The sequence below is a fragment of the Etheostoma cragini genome, chromosome 9 (genome assembly GCF_013103735.1).
Source record: "Etheostoma cragini isolate CJK2018 chromosome 9, CSU_Ecrag_1.0, whole genome shotgun sequence".
NCBI classification, from domain to species: domain Eukaryota; kingdom Metazoa; phylum Chordata; class Actinopteri; order Perciformes; family Percidae; genus Etheostoma; species Etheostoma cragini.
Genome location: NC_048415.1, coordinates 4166205 through 4185773, shown reverse-complemented (window position 1 = coordinate 4185773; position 19569 = coordinate 4166205). Strand labels below are relative to the sequence as shown.

Genomic DNA, 19569 nt, shown 5'->3' with positions numbered 1-19569 from the left:
AATAGGGCACTACAGGGCCGTGAGATGTTTCAGTGGTGTCCATTAAACTTACTATGACTGTATCATCAGCAAACTTTAGTCTTCAGTTGTATCCAGTTCAGCTCATCTCAGTCTAAATGTGTTGTGTAATTCCAGTACAACGGGAAAAGCAAGCTACCCAGACAGTGGGTTAATGGGTGTGACACACTGCTTTTAACTGATGTGTAACAGAAAAGCAAAACAAAATGAAGGTGATGCAACCTTAAAATCCTAGCTACATCTTCCTCTTCCTTTCTGCCTGCCTTAACCCTATAACGATAACGTAATAATGATGAAGTGACACTGAACCTCAAATTGATGCCAAGTAAAATTAACAATGTAGACTACAATATTGGGGGTGGGAGTATTTTATTTTTTTAGATTATAAGTTTTTGAATTTTTTTGTGAACTAAAAAATGCAGATTTTATAAAAGCAATAGAAAGGTTGAAACCGATTTTCACTTGGATTTGTCTCACACTCAAAAGATATTCTGTGTCCTGCTGCAAAGATAACTTCATTCAAATAGTTCTATTGACATAAAAAAAGATCTTTTTTTTGGTCAGGTATTGTTGCAGATTATCCACCGTAAAATTAAATCACAAAATTACACCATCTTTTTACATTTTTTATACCTACAAAAACAAGAATGTTGATATTTTTTGGACTCAATTGTAGAAATGATTAAAAACTGATTTTTACAATTTATTTATCTATAACGTTTCATCTGCCAGTGGGCACAACTGGAGTCACATGTGCAAAACTCTTACAGTCTGCACAGCAGCAGTTCACATGGACCAAACTCTAGTTGCTTTTTCCCATGACTTTAACCACAACCTGCACAACACTGGATTTACAGCAAAGACTGCTGTCAAAACTGTCAAACCCACACATTTCAGTCGGGTGCCTGTTCTGAGATGTGTGTTAAAAGTTGTGTTGCTTGGAGTGAGTTTTGCAGGAGATGTTTGGCTGTTTAGCTCAGGTGACTGTTGGTAATGCAGACTGTAGTTGGAGTTTTGCACATGTGGCTTCAGTTTTACCCACTGTCATTTAGCAATCGAAAAATTCATTCATTTCCTTGAGTCATTTGTTTAAAAAAACAAACAAAACAAACAATATTTTCACGTGTCCAAACTACTTGGCAAAAATATTGCATATGATTCCAGACAGTGAAATCAATGACGGCTCAATCAAACCCCCCCCAGTAGCCTATTCTTTCCACTGCTGCACCAACACACAGTTACACAGTAACACACACAGACGAAGTCATACAACATACGTCAGGCTGCACTGGAACAAACAAACTAAATCAGTGCTTATGCCTTATGACCCAGAGCCTGTTGGCTTCTGCTCTTTTCTGTGCCAAAGCTGTAATAGGATGCACTGATTTTCTGTCATGTATGGAGACTTGGAGACTGAGGGCAGAGGGGTCTATTGTAATGACTTTAGAGAGAGAGAGAGACAGAACATGTGAACTAGAGAGGTAGTTTCATGGAGCTGCATTAAGCCTTTTCTTTACCATAAGAGGGCATTTTCATCATGTTCTATCATGTTATCAACTATTGCTTTACTCAGAATCAAGAACATGGGCATTCATGAGTTTTCTTGCCATCGGTAAAATTCTTCTTTTAAACTTTGGTTAATTCTGCCAACTAAAGGAAAACAAAGGCATTTTGTCTTTTTGGCTGAAACCTCTGTAGAGCTACAGACTGATGTTGATACCCAGTGGTATCAGTGTTGATGCCAGCAATACTGTATCCCTTATTGCAGCTTTAATGTTATCTGAAACGGTCAATACGGATGTGCTTCGTTATAATTTATAGTTTGATAAAACAACATAATTACAGATGCATGAGCATGTTCAATTTCTGTTTGTGTGTTTAAGCCAGACTGATCTTTCTAACATGACACAACATGCACACAAAAGACTATTAATTAACCTACTTTGTTTCTTGGCAGAAAATACTGATCAAGCAAAACCAAAGAGTCTCTCTTTTTGGAAGTATTGTGCATTTTCACTGGTACTTTTGTAAGTCACACTAATCATTTGAATTCCTAAAATGGCTATAAGTACCATTTACAATAAAAGGTACCTACCCTGGAGTTGTAGCAAGAGCACAATTTCCGTTTGCGCATCCTTTTGGATTTGGGTCTGGATCTCCAGAGTAACAGGTACCATGAATGATGAAGAAATCTACTCATAAAAATCTAGTACGCTGTGGGAGGTTAATGTGGGAGGAATAGGGACAGCTAACAAAAATGGGCCAGATAGTACTGTACTATTATGTCAGCACAAATGATATACAATTTGCCAAAAAGCTTTAATAAATGAAACATTTTATCTTTATTATCTGTCTCGGATAGATGCTTTTTTAACCTAATTAAAACTCACCACAGAGAAAATGGAAGTACAAACTAGTAAGTACATACAACTAAAAGTTTCACCTGTCAACTTTCAGGGAGAGTTGTGTCAGTGTTTGTGTGTGTGTGTGTGTGTGCCTGTGTGCGTTTGTGTATGTACGTCAGGTAAAGGTGTGTCTGGAGGCAGGTCTGGGCAGTTGGGTGGCGTCAGGATAGAAAGCAAAGATAGGAAAATCACACAGAGAGAGAGAGAGAGAGAGAGAGAGAGAGAGAGGGTGTGTGATTATGTTCCCAAAGGAAAAAGGACTCATGAGGGTTTAAAGAAAGCTGTTTAAAACAAGAGACCAAATCTAATAGTTTGTATGTGTTTGACATGAAGTCTGTATTTGAGGAACGGAGACACAGGGAGCGATGCAGAGACCTAGCAGCTGTCATGTAAGTGTGTGTGTGTGTGTGTGTGTGTGTGTGTGTGTGTGTGTGTGTGTGTGTGTGTGTGCGTGTGTTGTGGTGCGGTGCAGGTTGTTGTGCTGACTCTGCGTACGGTCAGATTGTTCTGTCCTTCACTTTTCAATTTTCCAAACTTTCTGGGCTCGCTGTCAGGGATAAAATGCCCGATCAATGATTTGATTATCTGTCAGATGTCTGAATGAAATTAAACTAAACTAATAAATTAGTTCTCCCTGGCACCTTTCTTGGTATCCTAGTTTCATAACCTTGAATTACCTTGAATCAATTTGGTTTTACCAATATTCGTTATTTTGGGCTATTTTTTAAAGTAGGATTAGGAGTAGGAGTCTGAATTTTTGGGGAAATTGTTTTATCAGAATCAGAAAAGTTTTTTTGCCACAATAAGTACATTTATGTGGAATTTGCCTAGGTTAAAAGGTACATACATAAATAAACAAAAATATTAATCATTAATATTCTATAACATTATATGTATTAACTACTACGCATTCCCAGACCTTCCTCCACAGCGCTGTGAAGGAGGGTCTGGCTAGTTTACACAGCGTTCTGGGATGGGACAGAATCATACTTTGCTTTATTGGCATCTCTTTAACCCAATCACAATTGTCTTGGGCGGTGCTAAGCCCCGGAGGACACAATGATGGTACCTCTGCAAAATAGCTTCGGGAAGGAACTTGTTTTGGTCGAAGACGTAAACACTCAAAAATAGTTATAGTCGTGCAACAGGAAACTCAGATTGGACAGATAGTCTAGCTAGCTGTTTGGATTTACCCTGCAGAGATCTGAGGACCAGGTAACCATAGTCCTCAGAAACCCACCGGAGTTTAGAATGCCAACACACCAAACAGGGACAATCGTTGGAATTTCCGGCGGCATCGGAGGAATCCCAAAAGTGGAATTTCGTAGATATAGACTACTCTGGAGTGACTGCAATTTTTGGAATTGCTGTATCTGTGCCTTTGAGCTTTGACCCCATCATTGTTTGTTTTAGTTAATAAGGTACTGGTCAACTTTCATGATTGTTGTCAGTCTTGAGAATTTAGGTGTCAGCTATGCTTCTACAGCTAGAACTACTAACAGTTCTGGTCTGTATAGCTGTCATCATCGCTAAGGATGGATGAATGAAGACACGGATGTCTGTTTTCTGTGTTTTTCCATCAAGTCAACCACTTCATTCATTTCTGTTATTTCTTCATTTATTATTGCAGTTCTCCAGAGATCAGTTCATCGTGGACTGTTCTTCAGAGAAACTTCGCAGAGAGCTGGAGGAAGAACTAAAGATGAACTGCGAGGAGCCGAGAAGCCATGCATGGTACCACGGAGCAATTCCCAGACAGGTAACACACACACACACAAAAATCTGAGTCATGACACCCTTCCTTTAAAAGCTCGGTTAAAACTTGTTAAACCAGATCACCTATTATCACACGGCACACACAATGCTTACAGAAAGGTTCAAGCTTAAATAGTGGCTTCTGCAGCAGAGTCTGGTTCCTAACGTCAGGTGACTGTACTAAAAGCCCTTTCTGTAAAGTGTGTGTGTGTGTGTGTGTGTGTGTGTGTGAGAGCGAGTGAAAGAGAGAGAGATTGTGTTCCCTCTGAAAGCCAGCTCTGAGATGTAATCATTTTAATAAGCTGCTTCCTTTGGCTAAACTAACCTAAATTACCATTATATACTGTACAAACACTTGCTTAATTAAAGTCTGTAAGTGTGTGTAAAGGGTGGTGTGTGTGTGTGTGAGAGAGAGAAAGAGAAAGAGAATGAGAGAAGGAAGAGAGGTAATGAATGTAACAAGATTGTAATGGATACAAAGATAAAGAGACATTTTCAACTCATGAGAAAGCTCGCTGACCCAAGTCTTAAATCTTCCAATTGAAATTTGGCTAAAATTTCCAGAAAAAGCTGGTAAATGGACCTGGAGTTTTTTTGTCATATTATATAACAATGTATGGGTTTAAAATAAGAGCACATTTCCCATCCGAAAGTGAAGTTATAAAACACAAATGGATTTTCTAGCTGGATAAATACTGTGAAAGGTTGAGGTTTTAAATATCTTCATGTCTTACGTAACCGCTGCAAACCATCGGGCACTGAGCTCATAAAGAAGGTAACAGTATAACAGCCGACCATCATTAGATTTAATTAAATGTTTGGACTGATAACAAGCACGGTGTGCGTGCATGTGTGTGCGCCCGTATGTAAACCTCGGTATTTGTTCCAGGTTGCAGAAAACTTGGTGCAGCGTGACGGAGATTTCCTGATTCGTGATTCGTTGTCCAGTCCAGGAAGTTATGTCCTGACCTGCCAGTGGCGAAACGCTGCTCAGCACTTTAAAATCAACAAGAGGGTAAAATATTGTTCATGAATTCATATAAAACTGACAAACACTTAGCAGTAGGAAGGTGTATGATTTAATCTTTTGGTTAGATGGTGGAACCCATTCTGACACTATCTCACATACATTTTATTTTATTTTATTATATATATATACTTACTGTATATACATATATATACCTACTATTAAACTTTATATATATATTTTGTCAGACACTGTGCAGAAGTTTCTTTGCATTTTACCAGGAGAAATTAGAAATTAAAGTGTTCTGGATGTTCAAAATGGGAATTGCCATGAGTTACAGACTACCAACATAAAAACTAAATAATCAGCAATTAATGAAATATAATTGTAAAGTCATAAATAAAATCGTCAACAACGAATGATATACAAAAAATTGCCTAGAAGCAACCTAAAGCAGCACCTTATAGACAACTTCAACCGAAGTCATAAATCATTAAAAATAAATAAAGTCTGACATCGGTATCTTCTCATACAATTAAAGCAAGAAAGAATGGGATGTTGATTCGCAGTGGGATTGGCAACCTCAGCAGCTATTTAACATTTCAGCATCATTTAAATGTGTGTTATTATAAAGAAATGTTGCTTAATGGCTAACAGCCACAATCACAGATTGAACTAATGGAACTGGAAGTACAAAAATACTGTGTTAGGTTAAGCGTTATCCAGAATATGTGTGTTTCAGGTGAATAGTTTTTACATTAGAATTAAAAATAGAAATCGCTCTTTGTTTAAACTGGCAACAACAGACAAATGCAACCTGTGACAATTGGTCGCTTCATTTTAATAGTCACAGATAAAAGGTTGGGAACCACCTAGTAATAACTAATAAATATGTTTGTTTTTTTACATCTCTCCTTCAGGTAGTGATGTTGAATGAAGCCTACTCCAGAGTCGAGTACCGGCTGGAGAGGGAAGGGTTTGAACACGTCCCTGCACTTGTGAGATACTATGTGGGCAACAGAAAACCTGTCTCCCAGGTGGGTTTGGTCAAATATTGTTATGGCAAACGCAAGCACAGACTTGGTTGTTAATATTAAAAACATAACACACAGTACATGGCTCTGCTGACATAACTAGATGTCAAATGCCATCCAAAGATGTCATCTTGTGTAGACAAAATGATCAATACAATACAATTCCTGACCGCCTTTTAATGTGTGCCCTAACTTAGCAGGTATACCATTTTTGTTGTAAAAGTATACGTTTTTATATCCCTTATTTCACTAAGAGATCCTATTTGATGGAGAAAAAAACATGTTAAACGATATCTCATCTTCTATCTGTGCATTTAAGGTGGTAGGAGCCATTATCTTCCAGCCAATTAACAGAGGGCTGCCGCTGCGCTGTCTGGAGGAAAAGTACGGGTTGTCCAGCCACCATCGAGAGGCACTCATGGCGCAGGAGAGGCGGAATCAGAAGCGCCTCAGCCTCAACATTACCAACGGACACACACACGATAACACACACACTGTGCACGACAGCACACACGCCCAGGACAACGGCGTGGGCCGGGGCAGCCAGCTCAGGTTGGTATCCAGCTAGAAACCCACATAAACATACTGGCTAACACCAGGATTCCTCAGTGGCTGGAATGATGTGTGTGTTTGTTCTTTCTAGACGATCACATATTAAGTCTGTATAATTTGTTAGATTTGACAAATATTGGGTTAAAGCCTATTACTGAAAGTGCGTAGTGGGCTACAGACCAAATAACAAGCTGTCTGCTAAATTTGAATAATGGAGACCCACCTTCACTCAGTCATCCTCTCGCTCTTTTTTTTTCTCTTTCTCTCACGCTCTCTGAAAGACTTAAATCAACCCTTTAAATCCCTTCCTGCTTTTAGGCTTTTAACATCTAGCCTTGAGCTGTTGAGATTCATCATCCAGGCATTGGGCTGTATATACAACATGTTCTATATGTATCGTAAGACCTCTATAAATAAAGACATGGGATTTGTGACTTTTCTGCTGAAGTAGTGTGTAATTTCACGAGTACATTGATCTTAACGTATGGAGTTCATATCTGTCTGAATAAAGATAAATATGTGGTCCAGAGTGTTAGTGATTGTCAAATGAAGCTTTGCGAACCACTGTCTTTAATTTCTAAGCTCACTAGATGGCGCTCTCTGTTCAAGAAAAAGGTTAAAGGAATGGAACTTCAGTGTTTTAAACCTTTGTTGAACAGAGAGCGCCACCTAGTGAGCTCAGAAAATAAAGATAGTGGTTTCCGAACTTCATTTGACCATCACGAAGGAGTGGCATAAGGAAGGAAGAGAAATATGAATAAAACTATGTTGTCTTTTTTTTTGTTTCATTTTCATTAATACCACTATGTATTTGTACTGTGTTAAGCTTTTACTTTTGATTATTACAAAAAGGGTTTGTTTTATTTCTCCCTTTGGTGTTTGTAGGTGGTTTATGTGTATTGATAATTGGACGTCCACTTTCACTCAGGTCAAAGGATCGCTGCGGCAGCCAACCAGCAAGTCTCAATCAGGTCCAGGAGAGGCGACGCCCGCTCAAGGCGCACCAATCAGAAAGCTACCTGCCTCTTGGTAAGTAAAAGTGAAAGGAAAAAGTCGTCCAACCTTTAGCTTTCTCATTTATGCCGTGATTGGCCTGGTGTAGCGAGGTGTAAAAGTAAAGTACTGTGTATTTTCTGTGTATAGCCGAGTGCAACACTGAATGCCTTTGCAATGAAATTCATTGCTATCTTTTCTCCTTGCTTTTGAGCGTGTAAACCCTTTGCCTTTATTCAACATATTTGTAGGTTTGAAGCTTACTAGAGCCTCTATTCACTCTTTATTGTATTGTACATGATTTTTTTATGAACAAATTTAGATGATAAAATCTGAAAAACAAAAAGTGCCCTGAGTGGTAAGGATTACAACCAGCTCCTTTTATCACCCATTTCCTCTTTTCTCCTGTTTTGTGTTATACATTCTAGGTGTATACACCTATTTTCCTTTATTCCATTCTTTTCTTTCTTTGACCAACTCTACTTGTCTTCTCCTCATCTCCCCAGGATCTAGAGCGCAGCCCCAGCAGTCTCCTGACCCTTCTCTCCCGAGCCCAAAGTCTCCAGTCTTTCGGACGGGCAGTGAGCCGGTGCTGAGTCCCTCAGTCTCACGGAGATCTGCAGAGCTCCTGGCAGGTCAGTAGGAGGATGAAATCCAATGTTACACTGATCAGCTTATTAACACTCAAAAACCTCAGTAATATTGCACAACCTAAAGATCATCGGTCAACCCAGTAATTATATGATGCTCGGTAACCGTATTATCCACTTTTTGTGCTGGATCCACATGTAATTCAGTATTTGTTGGTAGCCTAAGAACCTACAGCATCAGATTGTGTGCACATTCACAAAAACTGTTCAGTCCCCACAGAACCATGAATTTATCTTAAGCTGTCTCCTGACATGCTCCTCCCATTGTTTGAGGGCAGATAGGGAATTAAATGTAACCTTGTCCTTTTTGTGCTTTCACACATTCTTCTTCTGATTCATATTTTGCAAATAAAGTATAGTAAATGAAAGACAGTGGCTTTACATGGCTTACTGTCACAGAAATGAGAAAGAAATGTCTTAAATATATATACAAAAATCAGAGAATACATTGATTCCAAACAATAGAAGTGAATGTGATAAAAGGTGTTGTGTGATAATGTGATGAAAGTATTGATCATGTGTTTACAGGCCAGGCCATCCGGGGCTCTGATAGCCAGTTGTGTCCCAAACCACCTCCCAAGCCCAGCAAGGTGCCGCTTGCCCGACTGCCTCGCCCCCTCTGCCTTCAGCCACTAGTCCCCCCCTCCAGCCTCACAGACTACTCCTCCACCTCCCCCCGGTTAAATGCACCTCCCCTGGACTCCACGCGTGTGGAAACGCTTGGTTCTACATGGAGGAGTGGAGGTAATGAAATGCGTCTACATGAACAGTTTTTTGGACATATCAGTTGGTGCACATTTGCTGTTTTTCTTAACTGGGAGGATTTTAATCACCAAAAAATCCTTATCCTTACCCTGTTAGTTTCACGATGTATGTAATAACTGTTAAGCACATAGACAAGTACAGGGAACATTATCTGCCTTTACTTTGTCTGCCAGCATGTTTAAGTAGTAATTCATTATTCCAAGATAGTTTCCACCATGTACAGTACAGTAGCTTTGTACAGTACAGCTAAATTAGCTATTTTTATTGTGTTAAGTGTTTGGAGTAGTTAGTGAAAGCAGATACAGACGGTTAATTGTATAGGCCATTTTAATTAGCCTAAACAACTGAATTAGAACATATATTGGATTTTGGAGCAGCAGATCTGCAGTCTTCTGGGATTTTGTTCCAGATATGAGGAGCATAGAAACTGCACGCTGCTTCACCCCTGTTTAGTTCAGACTCTGGGGACAGAAAGCTGACCTGTCCCAGATGACCTGAGAGGTCTGGGGGGGTCATAGTATAGTAGCAGATGAGAAATATATTTTAGCCTTAAATCATTTAGTGATTTATAAACTAGTAAAAGGGGCACAGGAAGCCAGTGTTAGGACTTCAGAACTGGAGTGATGTGATCCAGTCTCTTGGTCTTAGTGAGCTCTCGAACAGCAGCCATCTGAATCAGCTTCAGCTGTCTGATTGAGAGTAGAGGGTGGCGGGGAAGCTTGATTTTTTTATTTATTGGAGATCCTAAAGCAATCCTTTTAACTCTAGGGCTTAATGTACAGAGCCTCTGAGACATTAGCTGCTGCTCATTAATTTCAGCTTTCCAAGGTACTGCAATGCATTTGTAATTGCTTTAATAATTTTAAAAAGCCTTCAGTCTAAAGTTATTTTCTTCATTTGCAGAAGAAGTTTACAAGCGGCTTTCACCCCAATTAAACTGTCTTGTCTAGGACCGATTTTACTTTATTTAACCTTTATTAATATACAATTTTCTTTTCTCTTGTTCTTTTTTAATTGCTCTGGATGCTCATATTTAAAAAAGGCATTGCATTATCATTATTATTGTTGTTAAATGACTGTGGATGGTACATTTACAGTAATATTTATTATTTACTAACTCTTCCACTTACACAATTTCTAAAAAGAAATTAAAAGTATGTAACTATTAAAACTGTGATTGTTGTTCCACAGCCACCACAGGCCCTCCTGCACCTCCAGTCATACCCCTGAAGTTCCTCCATCAGCTCCAGCCTGCACACTCTCTCAGCTCCTCCCCTTCTGTACTTTCACCTGCTGAGCCGGTTCAGTATTCAGACTCAGAGGCTAAAACAGGAAGGACTGAACGCCTGCAGCCGAGCCCTGCAGACCTGAGGTCCTGCAGCCCGCTGGTGTGGGAGGAATCTCATCCCCCGAACCCCAACACAGACCTTGGCCTCCAGCCTCTGCTCTGCAGCTACGTGGAGAGACTGAGGAGAGAGGGGGAGGCAGGGAGGGTGGAGGAGGGGGAGGAGAAGGAGACGGGAGGGAGTAGAGGACTGGACAGAAGCTCCTACCATCATGCCATCGCTGCTTTAGAAAACACCAGCGAGGAAGAGGAGGAGGACGCAGGGGGGGGGGGGGACAGGAAGAGCGGTTTCCAGCGGCCAATCGAAGAGACGGAGTCAACGTTCCGGCCGGCGGAGTTCAAGTCTCGACTTCTGCCCACGGAGAACAAACCGCTGGAGATGGTGGTGCTGAAGAGAGCAAAGGAGCTGCTGCTCAGACACAATCACCACAGTATCGCCAGACACCTGCTGATGGCCGACTGCCAGGTACACACACACACACACACACAATTATATCAATTGCTCTCTCAGTCGGACTCCACTGTAAGTTGTGTTGCATCAAGAATAGTTAGTTACAACATTAAAAGATGCCTTATTAAAAGAAATGTCTAATTTGGAGATAAACTTTTTTACTGGTAATTTAACACACAGAATTAGATTTCTCTCCTGCAGCTAATCAACACACACACACACACACACACACACAGAATAAGAGAGAACGATAAAACAGAAAACCTCTTTCTCCTCCAGGTCGCTAGGATAATCGGAGTGACTTCTGAGGTTAAAGGTCAGATGGGCGTGTCCTCCGGTCTGGAGCTGGTGACGCTGCCACACGGTCGACTGCTGAGGCTGGACCTCATGGAGAGGTACACTTCAAACATACACACACACACACACACACACACACACACACACACATACACACACACACACACACGTTGCATACAGATACAAATGGAGTAACACAATTGGAGGAAGTTCAAGTCCCTATAAAAAAAGATAATTTACACACTTCAAGCTCACAGTTTACTCATTTGTTTTCTGAGATTTGTATTATTGAAATTTGTTTCTAGTAAAATACTGCATCAGTTTCAGAAATCTGTAATGTAGTTATTTTAAGGGGTTACACGCCAGAAAGATTGAAAACAACAGGAACTAGTTGCACTGGAACTAGAATTTGAGATGACGTCAGCAGTGATTCATAGCTGCTCATTCACTGTACTTCCTGTCTGACAAACACAGAGGCTGTCACTGAAAGATCAGATTACAAACTGTCAAACACAAACAGATCACAGATCGCATTGATAATTCACCTCTCCTCCGTCGGCCAGGCACCACACCATGGCGATAGGCGTTGCCGTGGATATACTGGGATGTACGGGCAGCGTGGACGAGCGGGCGTCCACCTTAAATCGCATCATCCTGGTCGCGCTGGAGCTGAAGGACACGGTGGGCGACCTGTTCGCTTTCACGGCCCTGATGAAGGCCCTGGACCTGCCGCAGGTAACACACACACACACACACACACACACACACACACAAGTTTCTCCCATAAATAATCTGCATTTTAAGTTTTGTTTGCACGAAAGCATACAACTTGACCAATAACAGCTGAAACCCTGCATAGTACTCAAATATTTGTTGACATTCATTAACTACGTTCAACCACTTCCGTCTATGTAATTATCTCTGGTATTGTTACATAAAATGTTTGATGGTACTGTGAGACGCTTACAGCTGATGTGTCTCTGCAGATCAGCCGTTTGGAGGAAACATGGACAACTCTACGAAGGAACTACACACAGACCGCCATCAACTACGAGAAAATACTGAGACCTTTCTACAAGAATCTGTATGAGGGCACAGGTAAAGAACACGCACGCACGCACCCCCACACACACACACACACACACACACACTCACACTCACACAACAGTTATAGATGAAATCAATCACATCACTACAACATATTTTCCAAAAGAGCATTACTGAGACAGCTCAAACATTGAATCAATAAAAAGAAAGAAACAGCCAAATACCTGCAGAAATCAGACCCTGATGTTGCATCCGTGTGCTTGTCCAATCTACCTTCTCCTAGACACCAAAGATTTATGTGTATTATTAAACAGAAATAAAACAACAAGGTTGTGAGGCAACTAGTTTTTCTCTGGTTGTTTTTATCCTGCAAAGGGACACAAATATTGGTACTTAGTACCACTGGACTGGACGGACATTTTCAAACCTACAAATGGCGACTAAAAAAATACTTAGCACAGGATGGACAGAGATGGCGGGATGAATATACCTTAAGTATGTTAGTTGGACTCTGATGATTTTAAATGATACCGTCCTGGAAGAAAAAGTGTTAATATCCCCAAAATGAAAGCATAATGTAATTATTAGAATATTTCAGAGATGATAAAACAGTTTTATAACTTTAAGAGATACAGAAAGGCATTTCCCATTTTAAATAGCAAATAAAAAACCAATCCACTGACCTCCTTCCTCCTCTTCCTGCAGCTTCCTCCCCTGCAGTGGTCTGCGTCCCCCTCCTACTGCCCCTCCTCACTTTGATGGAGCGCTCGTCAATCACACCCGAGGGGGCGGAGCTCTGGGAGACCAGCGACCAGGGCTGTGACATCATGCTGCGCCACTTGGAGGATGCACGGAGCATTGCACACAACGCAAACACCTACACGGCCAACGCACAGGAGCTCTTACAAGGTTAAAAACAAGAAAAGGCACAAAGTTATACACAAAGACGCGTATACAGTTGCATTGTTTTTTTAACCAGGGCAGCAGTTTTCAGATTATATTATGTGCTTACATAATTGCAAAAGGGTTCTCCAATGTTTTCTCAGTTAGTTTTTTAAAATTATATATTAGTAAAGAGAATGTGCCACTGGATGAATGGTTGCTGGTAATGGGCAATGTAGATATTGCATTAAAGATCGGCCCCCCCACTCAGATCAGCTGGTATTCTGTCTATAATGGAGTGGAATAGAAATGTCCAAGTGACCCAAAACTTTTGACCGGTAGTGTATAATTTGTAAATTATTAAACAGAAAAAGAAGATGTCAATAACAGCTGTGTGTTTTTTTCTGTCTTCAGGGTTCACGTGCGATGAAGACCTGTTGGAGGTGTTCAAAACAGACTTTCAGCTGCGGCTGCTGTGGGGAAGCCGTGGCGCTTCAGTCAACCAATCAGATCGTTACAACAAATTTAACCTCATCCTCACTGCCTTGTCGCGAAAACTGGAGCCCCCGCCCAAAATACAAACTTTAATTTGACTTCACCTGAGCAACAGCTCGGACATCCAGACGCACCTGGGACTTCAGGAACATCAGCTGGATCAGAAACCAGCTGTGACGAAGACAAATAAACTCAACGAGGCAGAAAGGTGATCAGAGAACGAGCTGTTGTTAGGCCAAGGAAAAGGAAACGTTTCTAAATAAAAACTTCCCACAGGCTCTCCTGCAGCGGAACATGATGCTGGCAGTAATCCAGCAGCTTTCAGTCAATTTATAGGTTAAAATAAATCAGAAGACTCACAACTATGACACAGCATTTCACACATACAGGTAGAATCTAAAAACATACAGGGAACAATATAAATATAACACGATTGAGATTAGTAATACTATGTTTTACTCTCTTAATCCATTGTAGGAGATGCAGAAGCCACGGGTCATTTAAAGTGCTCACATTATGCTTTTTGGCTTCTCCCTTTCCTTTATTGTGTTATATATCTTTTTTGTGCACGTTATAGGTTTACAAAGTTAAAAAAGCCCAAGGTGGGGCGACCTCTAGCTCGCCCAGTAAGAGCGTGCGCCCCATGTAGGCTGAGTCCTGCAGCGGCCCGGGTTTGAGTCCGACCTGCAGCCCTTTGCTTCGTGTCACCCCCCATCTCACCCCCACCTTTTTCTGTGTATCTACTGTCTAATAAAAGGCAAAAATGCCATAAAAAAATAATCTAAAAAAAAAAAATGAATATGAGCATAACGTGAGCACTTTAATTCCTCCATGTTTTTATGGCAACAATCCTCTGGAAAAAAAAGATATGTGCTGTTTGGTGCTTCAAAAATTACCTTTTCAAAAAAGGTTATATTGTTTTAGAAATGTTGCTTTTTGTCAAACACGCCTCGTTTAATTTGTATTCCCACGTATCAGTTAATGTCGGACATAATTCTATGTTAAGACTAAAGCTGGGAAAAAACTGCAAATAGTTCCACATCTTGTGACGAGTACATTAAAAGTAAAAAGTAATGATGTCCGTATTTATTCCTGGTAACAAACTGCTACAAACTAAGGCAAGAGTTTTTTAAACTGAGAAAGGAAACTAACAACAAAGTGGACATCTGTGTATATTGTCTGGATAGAATAATATATGTATTTAAGAGTTGCAACGAGATTGCTGGCTGCATTCATCTCAGTGTGACCTTGGATACGAAACCATTAAGAAGTAAAAAAAAAAAAAAAAAAACGACAAGTAGGAGGAGGTCATCTGATTTGTAGCTATTCAAAATTGTGCAATTCAAAACTTCCTGTACATGTGCAAATGTAGCCCGAATGTCTTTTTCCAGAGGAAAATCTTTATTTTCTGCGTAAACCTGAATGAAATGATTAAAGAAATGACAGAAGTATGTTAACATGTGACAGACTAAAGTTGTACATATTTGAAATGTTAGTATGTAACAATAGACTGTACATATTTTCTGTAGAAGACTGTAAAAAAAAAAGATGGTTTTAATATGTTTATATTATTATGAACTACTGTGGTAAGATTGAATAAATACTGTATTGTGTACAATGTGCGGAGGTCAACCGGCTTCGAATTTATTCACATCTTAGTTGAAAACAAACAATGTGATGTTGTGCCGCTAGGGGTCGCTCAATCATAACAATAAAAACAGACGGCGGAAAGCCGTCACTGCAGTCAGCTTCTCCCGGTTGGTGTTCCTACAAGGTCCAACATTCAGAAGAGTTTTTTCTTTTTAAGGCAGCCGAATTATTTGGAGAGTTCTCATTTTCTCCAAAACAAACAGTTCCGGTCATTAAAACTAGTAAAAACACTAATTAAGGCAGTTTAACGTCAAAATCTGTGTTTCTCTGACGCAGTTTGGCACGTCAGCAAAACGGCTGGAGCCGAGCCACCGCAGAACCAGATGTCGGAGGCGAGTACAATCATGCATCCATTCACCGACAGGTGATGGAGCAAATGACATGTTTTGTTGAGCTGTATACTTACATTATCCCAATATTTGAACATAAATCTGTAACATGGTTGGAAACATTTGGGATAAGAAGTAAGTACACAGTTCAACAAAATATATGAAAAGGGTCTTCTCGGTTTAAGACGATATAGCAATGCTTAAAAGTTACAGTATGTAACTTTGACGGCTTTGTTTTTAGTTATGCTCAATGCAGTAGGCTAATGAGCTTTAACTTCTGCCAGATGTTGACTTTACTTTTAAGGTAATTCTACTTGACGAACTAAATGTCACTAACCGGTCCCATTTGGCAGAGTCAAAAGTTACAGGTGAATTTAAACATCACTTAATATCGCATAAATATCACGGAACAAACCCACTTTTCATTGCTGCTTATTTTATTATAGAACAATATCTCAAAAGAAGAAAAGGCAATTTGTTCACAAGTGTCCGACAACATTCAAAGAAAAAGATGTGCACAACAAAATGGAAAGAGAAGTACTGCCGTTGGTTATTACAACACACAACATGGTAAAAACACGTTTACATGGAGGAAGAGCCTGCAGCATCACCTTGTACCCACTACCAGTTTTAGTTACTGTGATTTAACGTTGATGCTGATTAAAAACTAAAATGGTTTCATGTAAGTTAAACAGCTGGAGACAATGTGTATCTCAAGAACTTTATAATTTAACATCTCAAAGCTGCTTTGTTATGTTTTCGCATAATATGAATTACAGCACAGTGGCTATTATAAAACTCAGCTTACAGTTTTTATTGTTACCATGATAAGACAAAAAAATAATTAACAGTTGGTAAATTGAGCTAATTTCAAATCTTCTGCTTTACTACCGACAAGCTTTTTTGGATTAAAGGGACCGTACACTCCAAACATGCCTCATGAGATAACGCGTTATGATTTGATACTATAAATAAAACTGAATTGAAATGAATGTGCCAACCAAAATAAGGAAATTAGAGAAGAAAATGAAACATTTGGAGTGTACCGTCTACGTAAGAGTTAGTACAAATCAGTGGTGCGGTCTAACTATTGTAATGGGTATACTTGACAGTACATAAATATATTGGCCTTTATACTGTACATGGGACAGAATCTGCCATTGGGGGAGGGGCACATCATTGTGGGTGTCCTCATCAAAGACTTAATTTCCTGCATTTCTCGGTTTTACATAATTTTTAATTGAATATCATTGTGGAACACAACCAACATTGGAAGACATTGCTTTGGGCTGGTAAAACTTTTGACAGGCATTATTCACTATTTTTAAGCTCCATTTATAAGGTGAAACAATAACAAAAATAATACACTGATAATGACCAATAGTTGCAGCCCTAATTGCTTTAAAACAGAAACTGGTCTTAACGGTTTGACTGTATTAACACTTAAACCATTAATGTAATATGCAACACTTGACTGCACACATCTTATATTGTAGTTGAATTGAAAAGAATTGTTGTTGTTTCAGCTCAATTTAAGGAATCACAAGCAGGCTAGCAGCTGTAGCTAACCATGGCATCAGATGTGTAGGCTACACACAGCAAAAGCATCGATAGATTTGTGTATAGGTTTACGAAGCATCATCAGGAAAAGCTAAATCTGACAGACCGCAGAAACCGGTTTCTTTCATTTGCACCATTTTGCCTCCCCAAGCAAATGAAACCCAATCAGTATAGAGGGAAGCCTGAAAAATATTTAGACATTTTGGGAACTACGCTTTTTTTCCCCACTTTCCGACAGAGAGATAGATAAGATCCCACTCTCCTATCTGTACGATAAATCTGAATCTACAGTTAGCTTAGCATTAAGACGGATGGAAAACAGATTCTGGCTCTGTTCAAAAGGTAACAGAGTAGGCCTAAGTGTGTTTGTTTAATCCATACAAAGTGTAAAAATGTCAAGTTCTGGAAAGCGAATTTCTCACAATGTCAAACTATTTCTCCGATGCAAAATGATCGCAAATAGGAGAGGATAAGCGTAGTTCAAGTAACACCGACAGCATCATTCTGTACATTTCACAGCTTCATCGCAGAAACACAGACTACAACTGAGGTGTCGCCACCTGCTGTTTTGGTCGACAGGCAGCCAAATCATAAGTGGCATTTTTGCCTTGAATAGCATCAAAAGGAAGTCAAACTTTACTTCAGATGTGTAGTTTTGTTAGTCTGTTGAAGAGATACAGTGAGTGGTTGAAAAACAATCACCAGAGAGACAAACGAATTCAAAGGATCTAAAAAAATCATGCAACAAAAATGTTGGCCATTGCTCGTCAAGAGTTACAAAAGAGTATAAAAACCATCAGGAAGAGAATTGCTAGAAGTTTCTCGCCGCTACACAGTGGTCATTCATAAAGTTCACGCCTCTCAGCATCCAACAGACCTTCAGCCGGCCATTCATATATTCATTAAGTCCTTCATTTCAAATCAGATTCAAATGCTGTGGTACTTCAGGGCAAAGTGCATCAGTTCAATTCAAACCTGGTTGTCTCTCATGAAGTGTCAATCAGACCTCAAAACAATCACCATGGAAACACATTCAGCATGACATAAAAGATGTTACTCTGTACAAATCATTAAATGGTAAAAACTAACGTCAGGCATGTAATACAGCAACATGTACACACATTTACATATTAACAGTATGCAGAGCCAAACAAAGGTTTTACACGTGTTTTTGGCCTGATTGCGGTAAACGTGTGTGCGTGTCGTTGATACATGCCGGTTTATCGTCACATTCACAAATACAACGGATTAAAATGGGAAAAAACTTTTTTTTAATTTTTTTTTTTTCTTAAAATGGAGATGCAGTTGAGAGTCCCCAAGGTGGTGAGGTGAGCCCAGGTGTCTGTGGCGGAGATGTAGTCAGGCGGAGGAGCAGACACGTACAGGCGTGTGTGGAATAATCCCTCCACAGTAAAACGCCATCAAGTTTTAAGGCAGAGTCTGACGGCGAAGACACCAAAGCTCCTCTTTGTGTTTGGTGGTATTGAAAGTGGCCCAGTCCGGCTCAAACTGAGCTGTGGTTTGGTGAGGAAAGGCTCCCATCTACTGGTCGACTGGTGGAATTACAAGCCAGGAAGATGAAGAGAGGAAAGGTGGGAAACGAAAGAAAGACTGGTAGAGAGGTCCTGTATTCACCTGATAGTCCTGCTATCTGCCTACTGAGGAACATTAAAACGCACAAAAATAATATCATACTCATGCTGGACTTTCATTAAAACATCAGGACGACATAGCATTCAACACACAACTCAGCCCAGGTTGCACACACACTTCTATTGAGTTGCATTGAAAGTCACAGAGGAAATGTAGGTTGCACACACACACACACACTTCTATTGAGTTGCAGTTAAAGTCACAGATGAAACGTCTGGTCATGTTTGGGACACTTTAAGGACATGCGACTGTATGAAGGCAGGCATGAGGAGCAGAGTGGCGCAGGCAGACATCACCAACAGAGCACAGATGATAACAGGCGACAGGGATGAGTGCAGCACTGACATTGTTAGTGGCAGCAAATATTGTAAAGGCAACTGACCGTCTTAGTGTGAAATTGACAGATTTTCTCTCTAAATGAGCTGAACCAAAGGTTTTGGGGGACAAGTTTACATGCTGGCAGTCGGATTCAGAGAATATAAGTGGAAAATATTTAATAGTTTTGTTTTGAATTTGATTTGGCAGCTTGACCATAAAATATCTCCTCACAATGCTCACTTACTTGAATGACGCTTCAATGGATGCGTCTACAAAAGACTTACAGAAATGTGTCTGTCAACACTTTGACTAGCACCTTCAGAGGAGACTTTAATTAATTAATAAAAGGCGAGCTATCCTGGAAATATACACAAAGTAGACAGTAAATCAGTGAAAGGGGGGG

The 19569-nt window shown here is 40.0% G+C and overlaps 1 protein-coding gene across 4 annotated transcripts in view; it reads left to right on the top strand.

Moving 5' to 3' along the window:
* Positions 1-13997, top strand: part of bcar3 (BCAR3 adaptor protein, NSP family member) — a 67564-nt gene extending 53567 nt beyond the window's left edge. For 3 of the 4 annotated variants that reach the window (XM_034880667.1, XM_034880668.1, XM_034880670.1), the window contains 13 exons: positions 4054-4182; positions 5068-5193; positions 6066-6182; positions 6499-6731; positions 7660-7760; positions 8231-8359; positions 8903-9118; positions 10331-10950; positions 11215-11330; positions 11796-11967; positions 12219-12330; positions 12985-13188; positions 13576-13997. In XM_034880667.1, coding sequence (XP_034736558.1) covers positions 4054-4182; positions 5068-5193; positions 6066-6182; positions 6499-6731; positions 7660-7760; positions 8231-8359; positions 8903-9118; positions 10331-10950; positions 11215-11330; positions 11796-11967; positions 12219-12330; positions 12985-13188; positions 13576-13754 — 2454 coding nt within the window. In that variant the 3' untranslated portion in view covers positions 13755-13997. Of the gene's footprint in view, positions 1-2403; positions 2653-4053; positions 4183-5067; positions 5194-6065; positions 6183-6498; positions 6732-7659; positions 7761-8230; positions 8360-8902; positions 9119-10330; positions 10951-11214; positions 11331-11795; positions 11968-12218; positions 12331-12984; positions 13189-13575 lie in introns of those variants that run through there. The other variant, XM_034880669.1, reaches the window with a different exon arrangement.
* The last annotated feature ends 5572 nt before the right edge of the window (positions 13998-19569 follow it).